The 21,985-nt window shown below is 47.2% G+C and overlaps 1 protein-coding gene across 1 annotated transcript; it reads right to left on the bottom strand.

The window, feature by feature from the left end:
- Positions 1–368: 368 nt before the first annotated feature.
- On the bottom strand, positions 369–20,273 carry LOC100619433 (zinc finger protein OZF-like). The gene is made up of 5 exons (XM_016432756.2): positions 19,913–20,273; positions 15,078–15,200; positions 7,658–7,781; positions 6,152–6,247; positions 369–2,605 (listed from the first exon to the last, which is right to left on the bottom strand). The coding sequence occupies exons 2-5, from the start codon at positions 15,180–15,182 to the stop codon at positions 1,548–1,550; spliced, it is 1,383 nt and encodes a 460-aa protein (XP_016288242.2). The 5' UTR covers positions 15,183–15,200; positions 19,913–20,273; the 3' UTR covers positions 369–1,547.
- Between the last annotated feature and the right edge of the window lie 1,712 nt (positions 20,274–21,985).

Here is a 21,985-nt window from a genome sequence, read left to right as displayed (position 1 = left end):
TCTATTTTAATTATGACTATTTTCTACCACTGTGTTATCAGGTCTCTTGGCATAAAAAAGGCTATCTCCTAAGGCTCAGGTCTCCGCTCTTGATTTGACCAAGGTCTAGCCTCCTCCCAACAAAGCTATTTAGCTTGGAGTTTGTACCGTGTGATAAATTTTCACCACTTATGCAGCACAGACCATATTGCAAAATAGGCTTAAGATTTAATATGTAAGTGATGGGGTTAGAAATTATAGAAATAAGTTTAATTGTATCAGTTGTTACACTGGCCTCTGGGTGCAATCAGTCCACAGTGTCAAGTTGATAGATGTATGGCGATTTTCTATGTAAGACAATTATTTTGATAATGCATTCAACTGAAGTCATTAGAATGTCAATGATTTTATTTTATATTTGAAATCTACAATATCATTTGTTAGCTTTTGATTTTTGCTTCAAAGGAATTTTTGGGAAAACCTCATTTAGGAAACAATGCTAATAATAAATTACTTTTATAGAGTAAACATTATTTCCTTCCTAAATTAACTCCTCTTTAGAGCCAGATGCTATGAAATAATGAATTAAGGCATTTGAGAATAGGGCTAGAACATTTAAATGTTGAAGTATTTAATTGCACATATTATTGCAAAGCAAATGATAACTGTTTCCACTTTTTTCAATCTTTGTTACTTTAGTTTTGTTTGTACAGTTTTGAATTTAATATAACAAAAATTACCGATTTTAAACCTCATAATGATATCCATTTTTTATTTGGTCATAAATTCTTCCCTTGTCAGTAAATTGATATGAAAGTTAAAAGTATTCTATGCTCACTTAATTTTCTTATGGGATCACACTTTCGGTCTAAACCATATGCCCATTTGGAACTAAACTTAGGAGAGCTTATGACATACTAGAATGTATTGTCTGATTTTGAGCCAGGTGAGAGCTCAGGGTGAATGCCTGTGGTTTCATGTGATATTTGTGTAAGAGGGAAAGTTATGAGAGTGGCCCTAAATTAATTTTACTTAATCTAAAGTAGTAGGGGATAAAGATGGAAAAAGAGGAGAGATATACTTTCCTCACTGCTCCAATTATCTTGCTATTATGTGGCCATAATTACAGTACCCTAGGTATGCTCACAGGCAAGTCCAGCCAGCAACAAGACTGAAAGAGCTTTGAGGTTTACTCTTGCCTCAGTTTATCAAACCTTTATTCAACTCACAAATCTCATCAAAGGAGTTAACCATGGCTTTCTATTTTGCCTGGGTAGCACTAAGGAGGAGTTCAGGAGACATCTTCCTGACTCCATCTTGTGATCTCTCCACTCTGTTGCTGCCTTTTTCCTGCCTTCATTCTATCCTTGCTTAATGGTTTCCATCATGCAGTCCTCTCCTTTGAGTCAAGTACATGCTTACACCAGGTATGCTGCCTCAGAAAAGGAGGAGGGTAAATTTCCTTCACACCATAGCAAGTCTGGAGCGGCAATGTGAACATTTTTTCATATTTCTTACATTCAGTTTCTCCCCAGTATACATTCTCTGATGTCTAGCAAGATTGGAGCTCAGACTGAATGTCTTTCCACATTGCTTGCATTCATAAGTTTCTCCCCAGTATGCCTTCTCTGATGTTTAGCAAGACTACCACTCCAACCAAATGTCTTTCCACATTGCTTGCATTCATAAGGTTTCTCCCCAGTGTGCTTTCTCTGATGTTTAGCAAGATTGGAGCTCAGACTGAATGTCTTTCCACATTGCTTGCATTCATATGGTTTCTCCCCAGTGTGCATTCTCTGATGTACAACAAGATCAGAGCTCAGACTGAAAGTCTTACTACATTTCTTACATTCGTAAGGTTTCTCCCCAGTGTGAATCCTCTGATGTTTAGCAAGATCGGAGGTCAGACTGAATGTCTTTCCACATTGTTTACATTCATAAGGTTTCTCCCCAGTATGCCTTCTCTGATGTTCAGCAAGACTATCACTCCGACCAAATGTTTTACCACATTGCTTGCATTCATAAGGTTTCTCCCCAGTGTGCCTTCTCTGATGTCTAGCAAGAGTACCACTCCAACCAAATGTCTTTCTACATTGCATGCATTCATAAGGTTTCTCCCCAGTGTGGATTCTCTGATGAACCGCAAGATTAGAACTTTGACTAAATGTCTTTCCACATTGCTTACACTCATAAGGTTTCTCCCCAGTGTGGGTTCTCTGATGTCTAGCAAAATCAGAACTCAGACTGAATGTCTTTTCACATTGCTTGCATTCATAAGGTTTCTCCCCAGTGTGCCTTCTCTGATGTACAGCAAGATTGGAACTCTGACTAAATGTCTTTCCACATTGCTTGCATTCATGAGGTTTCTCCTCAGTGTGCATTCTTTCATGTTCAGTAAGACTGGCCTTGTGCATAAAAGTCTTCCCGTACTGAGTACTTTCACTAGATTTCTCCTCAGTGTGCATTCTTTGATGTTCAATACGGGATGAATTTTGACATGCAAAGCAGAATTCTCTGGAAGCAAAGTTATCGGGAACTTCACTCATGAATCTTTGTAGGTCCATTTCTTCCACAGGAGGGCTCACCTCTGTTGGATTCACCTTCATTTCAGGCCTGATCTCTCCTTCTAAAAGAAACAAACAGAAGGAACTTCTGAGTTAACATGGCTGCAGTGTAGAAGCAGGACTCTTCCTCTCCTCACCACCTACAGATATAGAGTACCTCAAAAGTCCAAAAAAATCAATTTCATATGAACAAAGGGACTGAACAGTAGGGCACTGAATTGAAGGTACGTGGGATTTGGGCATTTCCACACTACAAGGGGTGAAATAGCTTCCACCAAAATGTGAGCTGATCAACCCTCCCCATCCCATCTATGGGGCCAGTCAGAGCCAGCATGCTAGAATCAGTGATCAAGGGGCACCTCTTGGTCCTTAGCAGCTAAGACCATCAGGGACATACCCCTGAGAGCTGCTAGACTTGAGACCCCAATAGGCTGAAGAGTGCAAACCTTGGGCAAAGAGATAGCACAGAGAGGGGCAGCACACAGTAGAAGCCTTGGAGACTCAAGAGGTGGCCTCAGGCAAAAAATCACACTCCTTAGATCCAAACACTGAGTCTGCCCTTCTCACTCAGACTTCTGACTAGAAAGGGAAGGAAAAACCAGCATAGTAATGGCAAGAAATGCCACTTCCAAACACCAAGAAAAACAAAAAGAAGGCACTGACCATCGATAATTTTAATGGAGAAAAAATTCAGACCACAGAGGAAATAGCAGAAGAAGACAAACAAGTAATGTATCCAAACCTTCCTTTAAAAATGGAAATTGGCCACAAACTCTTGAAGAATTTAAATCAGAGCTCATGAGAAAGACAGAAGACTTTTGGCAAGAAAAGTGGGAAATAGTTTAAAAAGAAAATAACAGTTTAAAAGACAGGAACTCCCAACTGGAGACCAAAATTAAACATTTGGAAGCCATGAAAAGCAAGATAGACCAAACCAAACAGGAAAATCCAAAGACCATAGCGGAAAATCAGTCTTTAAAAACCAGAATTGGGCAACTGCTGACAAGAGGACTGACCACGAGAACCAGTCTAGAAGAGAGAATCTGAGAATGATTGGTCTACCTGAAAACCCAGAAATAAACAGAAATCTTTACATCATACTAGAAGAGATTATCCAAGAAAACTGCCTTGGTGTTCTTGAACAAGAGGGCAAAATATACATTGAAAGAGTTCACAGAACACCCTCTACACTAAATACTCAAAAGACACTCCCCTCCCCCACCCCGAACTTACTTGCCAAATTCAAGAGCTTCCAAGCTAAAGAGAAAATTTTACAAGAAGCCATAAAGAGACAATTCGGATATTAAGGAGCACCAATCACACAAGATCTGGCAGCTTCCACATGAAAGCACAGCAAGGCTTGGAATATGATATTCAGAAAGGCAAGAGACTTGGTTCTTCAACTAAGGATCCATCAAAACTCACTAAATAATTCCAGCAGAAAGTATAGGCATTCAACAAAATAGATTTCCAAGTATTTGTAAAGAAAAGACCAGAAATAAGCAGAAAGTTTGATATCCAAACACAAAAATCAAGAGAAACATGAAAAGGTAAATAAGAGAGGGAAAACAATTTCTTTTAATTTAAAATTTCTTCTTTAAGGGGCTTCAATAAGATCAAATTATTTATATTAATATATAGAACAATGTCATTTGAAATTCTCAAAAATTATATTCGCTATTATAGTAATTAGAAGAATCATTCATAGGTAGAGATTGGGGTAATAAATGGTCTAAGATGATAGGCAAACCAAAGAAAAGGGGGGAATAGAAGATGGCACCAAGAGAAACTTGAAGGAATAAGATAAATAGGATAATCTATATCACACAAAGAGGCACATGGGAAGGGGAGGAGAAGAATACTATTATCAGAAGGAGAGGAAGAGAATGCTAACAGGTAATACCCTACTCTCAGTGAAATGAATTCTGAGAGGGAAGAGCATCTAGATCCATCATCAGAATTTGGATGCTTTCCTCTGATTGCTTTTTTCCTTAAACTATCATTCTCATTACTCCTCTAGTTCCCAATTTCCCTGTTCAATTAAATGCATTTTCATTCTCCAACACTCCTTTCTCCCTGGATCGTCTCAGACTGAGATTTAGGATCTGTTGCTTCTTTCTAAACCACTTCCATGTTTGGGTTCTAGATTGTGACCTCCAGGACAGCCCAGACTACTGTTTCCCTTCCACTGTATGCTAAGGGCTTAGCATGGTTCCTAGAATATATTCAGTATTTGATACATGTTTACTGATGGGGCGCAGGGCTTATGTCAGGCCCAACTTCTACCAGGATCCTTGCATTCTGGTCTTTTCTGGAAGGCAAATACATGCTCTGGCTTCAGCCATGTTTTTGTCCCTCTCTTACCCCTATTTTTCAGCAGTCAACAGTAACTCCATTGGAACTAGAGCAGACCCAATCCTGAAGATCCCAGAGACTTCTCTCTAGGCTCTCATCTCCCTAAAGTGAGGTACTGTGGTCACCTGATTGTCCAAGAACAGGACAATGACTGAGCCCCAGAGACCAGGAAAGGGACTGGAGCTGATAATAGAAGGAAAGCTTAGCCTTGGATCACTTCCAAGTAAGGCAGCAATCTTCACTACTGCTTATGGGCTGCAGGTCAATGGAGAAAAGGAAAATCATGAAAACAGTAGTCACTCTACATTGAGGCTCCCTGACCTCACTTCGGCCCTCTTCATGGCAAGGCAATCTTGTGATGTCTCCTTCATGGTTTCCTTTTGCCACCCAGCACAGGGGCTTTCCAAATATTTCCCTGTTCTCCAGCCTCCTTATGGCTTCCTCCCACCCCCTGCCTCACCTTCTGAGCTGATTAGTTAATTCCTTTAGATAAATAAAATCTCTTTCCATGCACAAAGAAGCCCATCCCATCCCTCATATAAGCCCATCTATTCCTCCCTGCAGTGCCCCCATTATTCTTTCATCTTCAGCCTTTCCTATAATAACAAGCTAATGACTCTCTTCCTCTAGGGACCAATAAACCATTTCTCCCCAGTGCTCCAAACATTTTCACTTGATTTCCCATCCCCATGAGATACTGTCCAACATCTGTCCTCAGGTTCAGGGCTAAAATGCTAGAGATGACTATTTGCCTTTCCTCTTGTGACTGACTGCCCTGTAGCTGGGATCTCAAGAGCTTCTACAGAACTGCTGGCATGCTGCTATCTGCTCCAGTCTGAGCTTCATGAGGGCAAGGGAAGCCCAAAGCAGCCCTTTATGTCCCCTATAACTTAGCAAAGGAACTGGCACAGAGTAAGCCATCATACATGTCTCTGAATACTAAAGAGCTCAGAGGGGATAAGCTTAGCAGGAGATTTCGAGTCCCTTCAGTTCCAAACATTAACTTCTTAGAGAGTCACAGACTGATCCAATGAAAGGAGCTTATAGAAAATGGAGTTCAACAGCCTCATCTTACAGATAGGGAAACTGAGGGTCAGGGGTTCAGTGACTTGCCCAGGGAGCTCCAGCTAAAACCTCTGAAAGAGAATTCGAAGTCGTATCTTCTTGCCCCCAAATCTAGCCCTGGCTTCATCAGTGCACAAAGAAATCTCTGGTTACCCCAGCTCTTCCACACTTCTTTTCTCCTCACTCACCTGGGCAGCAGCTCCTCAGGACTTCTTGCTCCAGTATCCATGGGGCTTCCCTCTGCTTCAAATAAGAGAGGATGTCTTTTGGGGGCACTGGAAGTCCTGAGCAAGGGAGAATTAGTCAAGGAGGAGGATGGAGAGAAGCTTGTCACTGAGTTCTCTTTAGGGAAAGGTTGTAAAGTCCAGTGACTCCACGCAGACACTTTATGGGGTTCCCACAGGAACCTGTTCTCACCCCGAAGTGTCTATAATGTAGGATCCTAGAGATGTGCCTGTTACCCTGCTAAGGGGACCTCAAATGAGCAACAGCCTCCCTCCCCCACCCTGTTCTGGTCCATTCTGACAGAAACTCCTAAACTCCCAAACTCGGACTGAGGGTCATTATTTTGAGTCAGGGGACCTTGAGGCTTTTGTCCCATCACCCTGCCTGCTTCTCCCTCCCTGACACCACTCTGACTCTTCTTTCAGAGAGTCTCTGCCTCCTCTCCTGGGGAATTCAACAATCCCTGTTGGGTCCAAGGCTGTCTCTCAGCTAGTCCATTCATCTTGACAATGATAGAGGCGGGCAAGCAGGGCCTGTGGGAGGCTTATGGAGCCTCCTGGGGGAAGAGTCTCCACAGAATATAGGGTGGTGAGAGGAGTGGGGAGAAATTCAGGGGAATAATCTGGAACTAGAATGCTAGGTTCTGGGCATTCTCTTCAGAGAAGGCTGGACTCAGTCCATAGTTTTCCATTATCTGGAAATGAGAAGCAGCAAGAAGGGCAGAAGGCAAGGTCCTGGGATTAGAGGCAGGAAGGTCTCAGTTCACATTTTGGCAAATAGCTTCTGTGGTTGCCTCAGAATAAGCCACTTAATCGATTCTATTTCCTCATCTGTAAAATGGGGATAACTGTGTCACTGAATTAGGAAGATGAAGGTGAGGAAGAAGGGCTATAACATTACAGAGAAAACCCTTGGCAGAGCCCCGGGCCAAGAGCAGGTCATTATAAATGCTTCATCCTTTCACTCCCTTTGTCATAGGCACTTGCTGGAGGCTTAGGACAATAGGAAGGAAGACTAAGGACAAACCATCTCTCCTGGGGACAACTAGGAGCTATGAGTTTATGCTGGTTAAAGAGAAAAAGATCCCCAATAGTAGACCCACCCTAGAGAGGAAGAGGGTAGGAAGAAAACCCTCCTGAACAGTTTTCCTAAAGGGGTTTGAGAGAAACAATTCCATGCCTGGGAGAGGCAAGAAGGAATCAGCTCTGAGATTATTTCCACATCTGAGATTCTACAAAACACATTTGATCTCAGACTTCAGGAACACCAAAGGGAGCCCACAAGGTCTCATTACACAATGCAAAGTCCTTTTATAGGACAATCAGGCAGCAGGAGGGCCCTGGCTCTGGGACTCACCATACCAGCCCTCATCTCTTCCTCATGACTGAAAACTGCTCCCAACCCTGCCTGCTGCTGAGAGTGATATTCCCTTGGATGGATGGCTTGGGCAGCAGGGAGAGGCTCCTTACCCACAGACAGCAGGTTCCAGGCATTCTCCAGCATCACCTCCTTGTACAGCTCCTTCTGGGGAGGGGACAAGAGGCACCACTCCTCCCTCGTGAAGTCCACAGCCACATCCTTGAATGTCACCACCTAGAGCAGCCCAGGTCAGAGCACAGAGGGCTGAAAGCCACATCACAATGAAGAGCCCACCTCGGGTCAGTTACAGGAGGAAACTGACCCACAGAGAAGGGAGGGGCCCAGGGTCCTGCCCTTTGTCAATGTCAGAGCCAGCACTAGAAGCTGAGTCTTTAAAAGCCCAATGGAGACTTGAGAAGAGGAGCTCTAGGATACACCAGAGGGAATCCGAGGAGTTTCTAGTGTGTAAAGGGAAATCTCTAGGGGACCTCCAGTGCAGCTTGGATCCCAGGGGCCCCCGAGGTAGGATGTAGGAGTGAGTCACGAGTCTGTGGCCCTGTTGCTGTGTCCCAGGGCAGCCAGTGTCAGTGGTACGAGAGTCACCAACGTGCCAGAGCCTGAGCCACAGAGAGGGAAGCTGGGGAAGGTAAAAGGGAGGTGAGGGAAAGAGAGGGGGCTTTTATACTTCCCCCAGAACTAACTGGCTCTCTGGGCTGGGGGTTTCTCTCTGAGCTTTCCTGATCTCTGGCAAACCCAGCCTGAGCAAGCTGAGTGGAGGAGATCTAGAAAGGCTGAGACCTCTCTTTTTCTCTACTAATAAATGCTCATCAATCTGGTAATGAACCCACAGATCCATGTTTACTTATAACACTGTGGAAGGCATGAGAAAGGAGATGGTGTTCCAGAGAGCTCGGGGACTCAGGATGCAGACTGGGTGACCCATCCTCAGAGAAGGCTGAGTGGATCTCAGATCATTTACTTATTGATCCTATTTACCAGTAACTGCCTGAGTCCTGCTTCTCTGCCTCCAGACTCAGCCAGTCAGTAATAGGGGAAGTGCAGAATCCAGCTCTTGGGCACTTCATCACTGTTCTAGCTTCACTTCAAGGCATTCTCTGGCCTTGGAAGATTTAGGCGAGCCCCAGGGAGTCAGCTTTAGTCTTTCTACAACCCCCACCCTTCTCAGAGATATCTGGGTTGCTAGCAGCCCAAAGTCGGGTCCCTGACCTTGCAGTGGACTCACAAGAATCTCTTCTTAGTCTGAGGAAAGGAGGGCTGGGGCACTGCTGGCCCTTATTATTGATTATTCCAGTCACTCAGTGTCCCTGAGTATCCCAGCTCTATAACCACTGGTGACCCTCCATCCTATGATAGACATCACTTACCCTGTCTGTTCTTTGTTCTGTGCTTCCCCCAAACCTATCAAAGAGATCTATTCTTCTACTTAGGATTTGGAGCATTAACAGAGGGGAGCCCCTGACCCCTTTTATTGACAGGCAGTATTCCTCTACTTCTCTTTCTTGGAGAGCTGCCTCAGTTTATCCACTGGTTAAATTTCACTACCAACACCTGCAAATAGGAGCTTCACAATGAAGAGGAGTCTGCAGTATTTTTAGGAAAAGACTCTGAAGGGAAGAGATCATTTGCTTCTTGAAGAACCCAAGAAGCAGAAATGCAGGAGGACTGAATAAATAAAGACAATAGTAGTAGCAGAAAGAGGCTTCTTTGAAAAACTAAAGACAAGGAGAAAGGGAGGAAGGAGGAAACCCAGCAAGGCTAAAAGTAAAGGTGAAGACAGAGGGGATCATGGGAAGAATCATGGGGTGTTCCATCTGCTCCAGGAGAATGCTTCTTGTGTTGGATTGCAGGACCACAGGGGAGAAGAGGAGGCAGATACAGAGAATATGGGGACATACAAAGGACATCTCAAAGCCCAGAAACTTTCATTTCCATTCCCTCTAAATTTAGCACCTGTTCGGCCCTTCTGGGGATTCCCCAAGAGGCAAAAGACAGTCCTTGCCCTCCAGGAGCTCACAGCCCAGTGGTGGAGGGAGACAATATGGAGACATTTACACAAAGCAAGCTCTGTCTAGGAGAAATAGGGAAGAATGGAAAGAATGAAGGCGCTCTGACTAAGAGGGATGAGGGAAGGTTTCCTGTAGAAAGTTTTTACCCTTTAGTTGGGACTTACAGGAAGTTTAAAGGGGTCAGTGCTCTCAAATGTGAGGGAAAATATTCCAGACATCAGGTAAAGCCATGGAAAATGCCTGGAACTATACATAGCCAGATCACACAGTGGATAGAGTGCCAGATTTGGAGTCAGGAAGACCTGGGTTCAAATGTGACCTCAGTCACTTTCTAGCTTTGTGATCCTGTATAAGTCACTTAACTCTGACTGCATAGCCCTCATCATTCATCTATCTTAGAACTGACCCTGAAATGAAAGGTAAGGGTTAAAAAAAACCCACCTTTTCCATTTGGGGGCATTTAGGAGACTGAATAGAGAATTAGAACTAGAGACAGAGGGTCCTGGGTTCAAATATGACCTCTAACACTTCCTTACTATGTCACCCTGGATAAGCCACTTACCACCAACTGCCTACCTCTTAGCCATCTTCTGCCTCACAACAGATTCTTACCATCAACTCTAAGGCAGAAAGTAAAGGATTTTTTTTTAAATGTCTGCAGGTGAAGGAATCCAGGAAGCCAGGTTCCCTAGATCTAAGAATATAGACTGGGGAGTATGAATAAGTAGACAGGAAAGAGGACTTAGAACACCAAACAGAATGTTTTGTATTTGATCCTGGAGGGAATATAGAGTCACTGGGGTTTATGGTGTAGGGGAGTGACATGATCAGAAGTGAGATGTAGGAAAATCACTCTGGTGAGAGAATGGAGGAGGCCTTGGAATGGGAAGAGCCTTGTGAGAGACAGACACAGCATCAGGTTGTCTTAATAGTTCAAGAGGGAGGTGATGTGGGCCTCTACCAGGAGGATGGCAGTGACACAGGACAGAAGGGGATGTATTGGAGAGATACTGCAAAGGTGAAACTTAGAGGTCCTGGTGCCATACTGGATATGTGGGTAAGGAACAGTGAGGACACAAGGAGGGCTCCTTGGTTTTGAGCCTGAGGGATGAAGAGGATACAGTTATCTAGAAGGTGGGGGTTCTGTCTAGGTGAGAGAGAACAATGTGTTTGGGACACATTGACCTCAAGTGTCTACTGGTCACTTAGTGTGAAATCCCTGTAAGAAAATTTGAGATGAAAGACTGTAGGTCAGCACAGAAATTGGGCCACAAAATACAGATCTGAGACTCATCAGCAGAGAGATGGTGCTTACATCCCTGGTAAATGATGAGATCACCAAGTAAAGAAGCCCAGAGGGAGAACAGTAGAGAGCCAAAGACAGGGTTAGAGGAACTCCCTCACCCTAATCCCACTGTTACAAGATCTAGAGGAGCCAGCAGAGAAGACAGAGAATCACAGGTCAGAGAGGTAGGAGACAGGATAACTGGGGATCAGCACTACCAGAGCTCAGACCAGATGACAAGTCAGCAGTCATCCTAAACCTGGGATATTGGTAAGATAAGGAGATAAAGCAATGGAACAGATTAAAGAAAATACCTCCTGTCAAGTGGCAAACCAGCATTTTGGGAGAAAATTCCCTATTTGGTAAAAACTGCTAAGAAAACTGGCATGTAGCTTGTAAGGAAATGAGGCTCAGAGCATAAGCCTACTCTACTAGATGTGGTTTAAGGAAATGTAAGCTAAATGTTAAAGATCACACCATAAGAAGGTAGGAGAGAAACATCTTATACACATCTCACAGCTAAGGGAGATGTATATAGAATAATATTTTATTTTCTCCCCAATTACAGGTAAAAACAATTTCTAACATTCATTTTTTTTAATAGTTTCAAATAGTCTCCTTCCCTCCCTTCCACCTCCATGAGAGAGCGAGCAATCTGATCTAGACTTTACCTGAGTAATCATGTAAAATATTTTTCCTTATTAGTCATTTCATGGAAGAAATCTCAAGCCAAAGAAAAAGGAAGTAAGGAAAAAATGGAAATATGTTTTGGTCTGAATTCAGTCCATCAGTTCTTTCTCTGGAAGCAGATGGTTTTTCTCATCACGAGTCCTTTGGGATTGCCTTGCAACACTGAATTGCTGAGAACAGCTTAGTGAATCACAGCATCTGACCACACAATGTTGCTGTTATCCTATAAAATGTTCTCCCGCTTCTGCTCATACTTTGCATCAGTTCATGGAAGTCTTCCCAGGTTTCTCTGAAATGATGCTGCTGTTATTTCTCATAGCCCAACAGGGTTACACTATAATCACACATCACAACTTCTTCAGCCATTCTCCAATGAATGAATGTCCCCCCATTTCCAATCCTCTGCTACCACAAAAACATCTGCTACATAAATATCTTTGTATAAATAGGTTCTTTCCCCCTGTTAGGGATCTCTGTGATACATGCCTAGATCAAAGGGTATGCACAGTTTGAAAGCCTTTTGGGCAAAGTTCCAAATGATCAATGGATGACAACTCCACCAACAATGCACGAGTGCCTCAGCTTTCAAAAATCTCCAAAGTGATCATGTTCTTTTTCTGGCACAATGGCCAAATTGACAGGCATGACAGGTGCCTCAGAGGTGTTTTATTTTGCAGTTCTCGGACACAAATGCTTAGATGAACTCGGGGTAGAGGCAATTACCAAAAAAATTGACTCCTTAATACAGAAAAACTTCTGCACAGAACCTTAATCACTATTTGTCTCAGTTTCCTCAACTGTGAAATGATAAGAATAATAACATTTACCCCAGAGCATTATTACACAGGTTGCTGAAAGCAGATTTTTAGGAGACCATAAAGCACTCCAGTCTTTCTGTATCCCATTCTTTGTCACTGAGCCGGATGCCTTTCTGACAAAGTGTGAATCTTAAAATTTCTCAGACTCTATCTTGGAACATTATCTTAAGGTTATGGTTAAGGTTATACCCCATTTAAACAATGGGGGTACTTGATCAGAAATATATTGGGAAATTTAAAATTACTCCACCCATATTTAGGCATACTTTAGGGGAAGATAAAGTTGTAAAACTCCTTAGTGAACAATGAAGTACTTAACTCATACTTATAGTGAGGCAAAAACCCTTAAGCTAGGTTTATTTTTAGATCTAATACAAAAGGGTGCTAAGTACCTATGAAGGTCAAATTAATCACTAAAAGGTCAGGCAACTTGCAAGGGGCAAGTATAGCAAAGAGGTGTGAAGTACTCAGAAGATATAATCTACCCAGAGAAGGTGAGAACTAAAAACTAAGAATGGGCTGTCCTAGGAAAAGCATCTACTGTGATTAGTAGATGTAAAAATTTAAGGGAGGTGACACAAGAGAACATTTTCTTTAAGGAAGGAGCTTGAGGGCTCTGGGTATTAGTTCAGCTTTGGTAACTGAATTGGAGGTCAGGAGTCAGAGGAGGCTGCTGGGTCTCTGAACTTGCTTGGAAAGATCTTGTGGTGAGTGATTAAAGACTGACTTAGTTTCTCTCTTAAAGAGAAAGGCCTAGGCCCTAGCCTTTTCCTACTGTTTCCTCTTACTCTGTCTCTTTCCCTTTCCTTAATTCCTTCATTTATATTAATTAAAATCTCCATAAAACCCAGCTGACCTGGGTATTTCATATTTGGGAATTTTTCCCATGGCAACCACTTATTTTTGATATAAAATCAAGACGCTAAAATTATCTTTGCAGTTTGGACAATTCACAGTCTTAAAACCCATATTTTTGTGGTCACAGTTTATGGCAACCACTCTTTTGTCTGTAACAAAAGCCAGGATGTCTTCCTCAGGACCTCCCTAACCCTATTTGCACAGAAAACTTCCAGGCTTTCCAGAAACTCACCCCTTTCCCTCCAGTCTGTCCAACAAGGGAGGGACTAGAACAGTGAGGAATTTTACTGAACAGAGGAGGAATCTGCGGGTTCTGGTACAAACAACTCTGCTGAAGAACACTTGGAGCTCCTCTTCTAAGAAAAAGGCCCCATTTCTGTGTGAGGGTCTTTCCTGGGCTCACCCTAAACTCCTTGGACTCTCTCTCTGGGTCAGGGAGCTCAGCAGCAGAAGGCCAGTGGGGGGGTGGGGTAGTGGTGGTGGTGGTGGTGGATACAAAAGCCACATGGGAGCTCTCTGGGGGTCTACCCAGCTGGCTGATTCTGGCTGTCACTGGCAAGGACCTTGACCATTCCTACAACGGGCTCCACTGGCATATACTGATCTTCTAGCCCCTTCCTTTCCCCTCACACCTCCTTCCTCCTCCTCTGACCCAGGGACACTGGCCTCCTAGCTGATCCTTGGCCAAGACCTTCCATGGCCCAATTCTGGGCCTTTCCAGGGGCTGTCTGTCTCCCTGTAGGGAATGTTCTCCCTCCTGTCTCTGGCCTTGGAGCTTCCTTCAATTCCCAGCTGAATCTTCCCCTCAGGAACCAATGATCTCCCCTTAGAGCCTTCCCTCCCACAATGCCTTCCTCCTTCGTGCCCACACAGAGCTTGTTTGGACACAGCTGCTGAGGGGTCTCCTCAGTCAGACTGGTGGAGCCTGGAGGGCGGCCAATGGCTTCTCCCTTCCGTTGTGCTAAGCAGTGCTAGGCACACACACCTCCACACTGGCAGACTTGGGCTAAGAAGTGGGAAAGAGGAAGGAGCTGGAGAGACCCGGGAAGATTCTAGGACTTGTGGCAGAAGCCAGTGAATCGTACCAGGGGACAATGTCTTCTGTAAGAGAAGATTTGTGATTTTGAGAAGAGAAGAGGACCTGAAAAGCTGGAGGATTCTATGGAGTGGGAGATGAGCAGGAAGGAGACAGAACTTTGGAGAGGAGAGGAGAAACTGAGCTGATCTGATCATCTGGGGAGGACTTCTCTCTGGGCACCCTACCAGGGAAGTTGGCCCCAGGTGCATCTCCAACCCAGGATCCACTCTTTCTGTGTATCTAATCACCCCAAGAAGATATCCAAGTGAATGAGACTTCAGTCAGAAGCTGTTCACAAGAAAAAGATTTCCTCTAGATCCCTCTAAGTCCTGTACTTTGTGATATTTGCTCTCTTTTATTATACTTCCCTGAGGACAGCACAGACCCTCAGGGTCTGCTCCAGGCCAGATTCAAAAGGGAACAGTTGAAAATAAGCAGAGGAAGAGGATGTGAGTGTCACCAGGCAAGCAGAGAGAGCAAGGATACAATCCCTGGGAAGAAGAAAGAGTCAATGGTTGTACTTGGCGCTCATTTGTGATGGGGAGAAATCTGATATGGGAACCAGTGCCTGGGGTGAGCTTTTGGGGTCTGACATACCCAAGGGCCAAGGAATCACTATAAGAGCCAGGAAATGCGGTTACTCTTGCCTGGGATGTGGGCACAGAAATGACCCAGCAGGAAGGAGGGAGCAGCTTCTCAGCCCATCTTGTGTCAGAGCCAGGGAAGGACCTTGTTGGCTGATGGGGCTCCTATTGGGGGTAGGAATGCACTTACGTGGGCTGGGAGTCTGTCCCTCTCCAAGGCCATCTGTGGGACTCCAGACTCCCTGTAGAGGCAGCAAAGTAGCCCCAGAGAATCCATCTGGTGAAGCTCCACCATCTTTTCCCAGCCTTGTCTCTGTAAAGGTTAAATGAGGAGTTTCAACAAAATAAGAGAGCAGCTTTTAATCATTTAAGTTTTCATGAGAATAGTTATAAATTAATATTATCCCTTTAAGCCAGAGGAAAGAAAACTTCTAGCAGCTTTTAACAATGAACAATTTTGTTAAATTAAAACAGATAGTAAAAGAATAAAGAAGAGAAATATAAGAAAGAGGTAGAGAAAGAAAATTTCCTAATATTTATACTATTTATACTAGTTATCCTATAACTACGTACAACAACCTATATTTACTACCTGAAACTGCCTATATCTACCTATAACTGCTTATAACTACTGCTAATGATAATCACCCCACAAAATTCTAACCAAATCCAGCCCAATCAAAACCAACTGAATCACTGTTTAATCCAACCCCAATTAGGTCTGTCAATGAAGACCAGCCACCTTCCAAAAAGTACACATGAGAAAAAAACCTAAAATCCCAAACCCCAAAACCCTCTAAAGGCTAAAGCCAAAAAGCCCCTGTCAGTAAGCTCAGATCTGCCTTTACATTCCAGCAACTAACCACCAACCATCAACCCAACACATAGCAGCAAAGTTCCCATCAACTACCAGCATGACCAACTGATGCTGACCCCCTTTTATATCCTTTTTCTACCTCACTTCCTGTCTTTGTGGTTTCTACTTTCTGTAACTATAAACTGGTTAATCCCTACACATCTCTATGGTAAGAGGATTTATAGGTTCCCCATTAACATGGGAATAAAAAATTCCTTTTTACATCTCCCCACTCAGAGTTGTGACCCTCCCTTTCCCCCCTACTTTCTGCCCCCCTCCCCCCATGGAGCTCCAGCCAAAGCTCTTCCCAACAGGCCTCCCTTGGCCCATGGAATATCTGATTGCTCTACCCTTCTGAGCAGCAGGAGCTGACTTGGAGCCCTCCTCCCAGGGCACTCCCTCCCCTCTTTCCCTTCGTGTAGAAAAAAGTCCATCTTCCTCATTGTCTTTGGGCTCACTCTCTGGGCCAATTGCTCTTGGTGGGACTTGAGAAGAAAGCTGCCCTGATCTCCCTTCCAGCTTGGGATCAGGCTCAGTCCCATCCTTTCTGGGGCCAGACCCTGGGCCTCTGCACCCTGAGCTGGGGAGGGAGAAGGGACCCAGAGGGGCAGAGGTTTTCCCTTCTCTTCCCAGGTCCGAGGCTTCCCCACAGGGATCTACACAGAGTGAGAGGCCACAGGAGTCACCAAGGGCCAGGCTTGCCCTCAGGGGAGAGCCTGCTACCAACAGAGGGGCTGGGGCAGCTTGGGAAGAGGGCCTAAAGGGGCAGATTAGCCCCCTCCCTCTGTTCCTCCTCTTCTACCGTCTGATTTCTAACCCTCCCTTCTCCCATCCTAGACCCCCAAGAGGCAACAGGGCTTTGGGATCCCATATAGGATAGGCCCAGATACAACCTCCAGGGCTAGGGATGGGAATCCAAACCCCCCTTGCAGGGAAGGGGCCTAAGGTCTCTGCCAGAAGGTAGAACAAGGAAGCATGGGGAAGGGGAGCCAAGGGAGGGGTTGGGAAGGCAAAAGGTCCAATAGAACTCCTGGCAAGGAGGTGTAGGAATGAGGTTGGCACAGGGGGATCATTTGGAATGTTCGAAGCAGGGACAGGAGTGACAGTTGGAAGGAAAAAGGAGGCTTGTGGGAAAGAGAACTAAGGAGGGGGTCTTTTGCACTCTGGACTCTGAGGGAGATGGGAAGGGAGGACCTGGGCTCAGGACTCAAAACTGAGATAATCTGAGATTTGCCTCAATTTCCCCTTGCCCTGAAGAAACAGAAAGATTCCTGAAATCACTGGAGCACCTACCAAATGGGCAGAAATACCATCATCAGCTGCTATGGGGATTTTAACTCTGAAACCTCACAGGGTCACCCTGGAGACCTGTCCCAACCTGTGGCTACCCAAGGAGGACACTAGTGACCTGCTATGGTGTAGTCTAATAGATAGTTTAGGGAGAAGGAAGAAAAACCCACAAAAGCCATAGCTATTTGACTTGGCTGAGCAGAGAAGACACAAACTGCTGGGGTGTCTCTTGGGGTTTCCTAATCCCTCCTTCATTCCCGGACCTAATAAACCACCCCTTTATGAGTAAATTACAGATCAAAGTTGACTTTTAGAGGACAAGAAAGAAGGAGAAAAGGGGAGAAAGAGGGAACTGGAGAAGGCTGTCTACCTAGCTTTGGTCAAGTAAATCCAGAGCAGAAGCCAGTCAGCCTTTCCCGATAGGACTGTGTACAGAGAGGAGGTTTCTTGGGTCCCAGGTTTCAGCAAAGCTCTGGGAAAAAGTTGGTTCCTCCACATACTGAAGACTCTTGTTTGGGCAACAGTCTCTGTCCATCCTTGCTCAAACATCACCTCAGGGATACCTCTCTTGAGTCCTTTATTGAGAGGGAGGAGAGCCAAAGAGTGTCTAACTCATCTCTGATCATCTTTAACACACACACACACACACACACACACACACACACACACACACACACACACACACAGACACACAGAGTCTCTCTCTCCATCCCTTTACTCCCTTTTCCTCCTTCCCCTCATCTGTTATAAACATAATAGAGGGCAGGGACACTGAAAGACCCAAGTGTTCCTGGGGAAACAGAATGAAGGGGTGCTGGGGTCTCCCTAGCAGCTGGGGTGGGCACCTGGAAACCTCTGGCACAGCTAAGGCTGGGAATCTCTAAAGGGAACTGGAGCCATGGAGCCCAAGGCCTGGGCCTTGATGTGAACCAGCCCAAGCACCAGGGGGCCAGTTAAGGGCTTTGGTTCCTGGAGAGTCTGGGGGTAGGAAGATAGAGCTCAGAGATCCTCACAGAGGGCTGGGTCTGAGGGCAATGCAGAAGAATCTCTAAGCAGGAGCTAGGGAACAGGACACCTGGGTCAGGAATCCTTAAAGCCCTGGAATGGCTCCTCTCTCCTCCTAGACTCCACCCCAGGGTTGGGATTCCCCCTGGGCCACCACCACCAGGCTGGGCAGGAGAGAGCCCCACCTCACCCTGCATCCAGCCTCTCCTTCCCTCCCCCACCATCCTAGGGACCTTTCCCTGCCCTTCCCCAACTGCCTAGATATAGCCTGAGGAAAGTGGAGGCAGCAGAGAGCTCCTGGGACAGAGCAGGGGATGGGGGTGGGGGGATGGCTGAGGGAGGCCCACAAAGAGAAGCCATCTGGGAGTTCTGGGGGGTTGTGTTTGAGCCATCTCAGGAGAATCAGGCAGGTGAAGGAGGGGGGTGGGTATTGTGGGGGGGGGGGAGGAAAAATGGGAGGGGGAAACCAGAGGTGGAGTGGAAGAACCAGGAACAGGGCCTGGATGTGGCCAAGAGGACAAGGTAGACCCAATCTGACAAGAAACTGGTCCAAAGCCAAAGCCCTGCTTTCAGGAGGAGAGAGAGGGGCTGCAGGAGGACCAACTGGGATCTCATCCCATAAGTCCTCAAGTGCCTGCTACAGGCCCCTTGGGCTGGGGGAGGGTCATGGGGGTCCTTCTGAGTCACCCAGGGGGGTCCAGTCAGACTTCAGGGGGAGATCCTCCAGCCAGGAAGCCCTTCCAGGTGGCCAGGCCTGGCTGGGGATTCAAAGACAAAAGAGAAAGCCACCAAGAGCACAAAAAAGGATCTCAGGGCAAATTGGAACCCAGGACCTCTCCATGGCAGGCCCAGCACTCTTTCCTGGGCTCCCCGGTGGCCCAGGTGGAGTTCCCTTGGCCAGAGGGCAGTCCTTCCTGTGAGAAGGCCCTCCTCCTCCCTCAGTCCCCCATCCCTGACTGCACAGTGTTCCTGGGGCTCTGCTGGCCTCCTGGGCTCTCTTCCCCCTCCCTGCCAGCCTCCATTCAACCCCTTAGGTGACTTTCCTTGGGCCTAGACTACCCTGCATCAAATCCCCCATGATGCTCTTCAGTACTCCCAGCCTTAATGGCCCGGGGACACACCAGCCTCCTGGGGCGTCCATGAACAGCACCTCCAGCTCCTGGCCAGGAGTCCATTCTCTGGCTGTCCCCCATGAGCGGCTGACAGGCTCTCCCTCCCCAGCTCGGACCACTGCCCTCCCCGGCTTCTCTACAGTCCAAACGGCAATCTCGCCTCCTCCAAGAAGCCCTCCTGAATTCCCCTTTACTCTCTGCTGTTTAGCCAGAATAGAGCCTGCTTGGGGTGACTGAAGCAGAGGCTGCCCAAGGAGGGAGGAAGCAGGAGCTGGGAGGGGGGGAGGGGTGTCTGGGACCGAAGCTGGGAGGCAGGACTCCTGGGTCCTTAAAGGGTGCAGTAAAATTGCATCTGGTACTGTCCCCCCCTCCCTGGACACCCCCTCCAGAAAGGACGTTTTAGCAGAAAAGAAGATCCTGAAGAGGAATCCAGAGATCACAGCCGACCCCTGTCAGACACCAGAGCAGCCCCGGGATTCATTGTACCCGGCAGGAAACTCCCACCCAGGCGCTGCCCATCCGGCTCCGCTCCAGCCCCACCCAGCTGCAGAGTCCCAGGACGAAGGGGGTAGGGGAATGGCTCGCGACTTAAGGGGGATCCAGGAGGCACAGGCGGGAGGTGTCTGCCCCAAAGGGACTTGGGGAGGATTCGAACTCAGTTCTACTCTCTGCCTCCCGTCCTCCCCCAGGCTCCTCTCCCTCTGTTTCCTTCCCACTCCGGCCCCCTTTTCTCGCAGTCTCCCGCCGCCACTTTAAAATTACCCAGGCTTGAGGCGCGGAGCGGAGGAAGCCGCGGCGGGAAAAGCTTCGGAAGTGGGGAGGAGAGGGGAACCCGGTACGATCTTCACTTCCTGTTTCCCAGAGGCCTCTTCGCCGCCTAGTCCAAGGCTAGATTGCCCCGTCCTGTCCCCTCCTTCTGAGTCTCCAGGGTGACCCCGCCTCCCTCCCCGCCCCTCCACGGTAACTCCGGGCGCCAGTGCTCCAGGCTCGGAGCTTCTGGGAGGAAAGAAAAGCGTCCCGGGGCCTCAGGCGTGCGGAGTTCCAGGCTCTTCTGGGCCCTAAGACGGGGGGGGGGGGGGGGGGAGGGGGCCTCAGGGAGATTCTCCCCACGCGCTGGTGGCAGAGAAATGGGGACGGGCTGGGCGATTCGGTCCTCGAGCGGAAGGAGCTCCCCAGGGGGGCGGGGCTCTGGGCAGCCTCGGTCTCGGGCACCAATGAAGGCCCCTAGACGGGCGCGTTTCCGGCCGCGGGAAGTTCCCAGCCAGGTAGCTGAAGTTTAGTAACAGGAGAGCTCGCGAGCCTGGGAAGTGGAGGCGGCGACCTCCGGGGATGGAGGGAGGCTCCGCCGGCCTTGGTGCGGGGATCAAGCGCGTGGGGAGCGCCTGTAGGGCGAGGAAGGCCAGCTGAGGGGATGTCCCGGGTCTCGTGGCTGCAGTCCTGTATGTTCGCCCATAGCTTATAGCCCAGGACCCGGCACAGAGCGAGCCCTCGTACATGCTTCTGAGTACTAAAGAGCTTTCATTAAAAGTGATGGAAGGGAAGCAGACCTTCTGCCTTTAACTGAAGGGAGACGGACCTTCAGGACTCCCCTGGAGACAGAGAAGCAGGCTGAGGCAGTGATCCAGAACATCGGAGATAGTTGCAGAGAGCATCCTTTACAAAGGAACAGAACATATAAAGCCAAATCTCCTCCCCTCACAGTCCTGTAACCACTCCTCAGTGATTTGTTTCCACTTCCGAATTCAGAGCTTCAAGTCCAGGAAAGGGATGGAAAGTGCGCATTTAGACGGGTGTCAGCAGGAAGCGTCCTAGTAGTGAACTGCCAAAAAGGGAAACCAGGGCAGGGCGCTGGGCTTCCAGCCACTGAGCCTCTCCCCATCCAGGTCTTCAAGCAGAGGCTGCCCAGGAGCACTTCCTGACGTGCAGCAGTCTTTTAGGGCTTTCTAAAACAATCCCTATGGTCCCCTCATAGGCACTAGGTTCTTCGGGTGAACGTCCTGTTGCATCAGAATTTGTGTGCCCCAATGCGGCCAGGGCCTGGCAGCTCAGGAGAGGGACTGCTCCCCAAGTTCCCCAAGGAGGGCTTAGTAAAGAAGAGAAATGCCTTTTCCAGGAGGATGCTGATGGCAGAGGGAGCTTTAGTGTTTTGGCTCAGCAGGCTCACCCGGGACACCCCCCAAAACCCCTCGAAGTGTGCCTCCAGACCATCTTTTCATCAGGAAAGGAACAGTTCCCAGGAGTTCTGTCAGCTCCTCTTGGGGGCTTTGGCTGATAGACAAAGAGCTCTGGAAATCCTAGCTGCGAACTGACCAAGAGGCAAGCACAATTTGGTTAGAGGCATTAGTGGCAGGGAGGGTGCAGGGGCATCTCCATGGCCTTGGGCATTAAGGAGACTAAGAGTGAACGCTGAGACAGGAAATAGGGGGTGGTGGTTGGTGCTGCCCCTCAGTCACCACCTGCGAAGGCAATGGGACCATCTCCTAGCTCTGTCTCCTGCTCTTGAATTTCTGGTCACAGTTCCAGGGTAGGCTGGAGCATTGCAAGCCAGACAGGGCCTTTGCTGCATACAGAACTAGGACCTAGTTGCAGAACCCGAGACTGGCTCTGAACCCAAAAGCAAGGAGGACTCAGTTCTACCCTCTAGTGCTTTCCCGAAGCCTGTGGGGCAGTGCTACAGGTGTATATGAACTATTTGCAGAAAGATACCTAAACCCTTACAATACAGGAAGATCCAGAATGAACCTTCGGGTGCGGTTGATTGAACATTTATTTTTAATGTACACTATTATTCCAAAGGGGACTGCCCCCTAATTGGCTTTTGTCAATGCACCCAGC

This window comes from Monodelphis domestica, chromosome 3 (genome assembly GCF_027887165.1).
Source record: "Monodelphis domestica isolate mMonDom1 chromosome 3, mMonDom1.pri, whole genome shotgun sequence".
Lineage (NCBI taxonomy): Eukaryota > Metazoa > Chordata > Mammalia > Didelphimorphia > Didelphidae > Monodelphis > Monodelphis domestica.
Note: the sequence above shows the minus strand (reverse complement) of the source record. Positions and strands in the feature narration are given on the sequence as shown.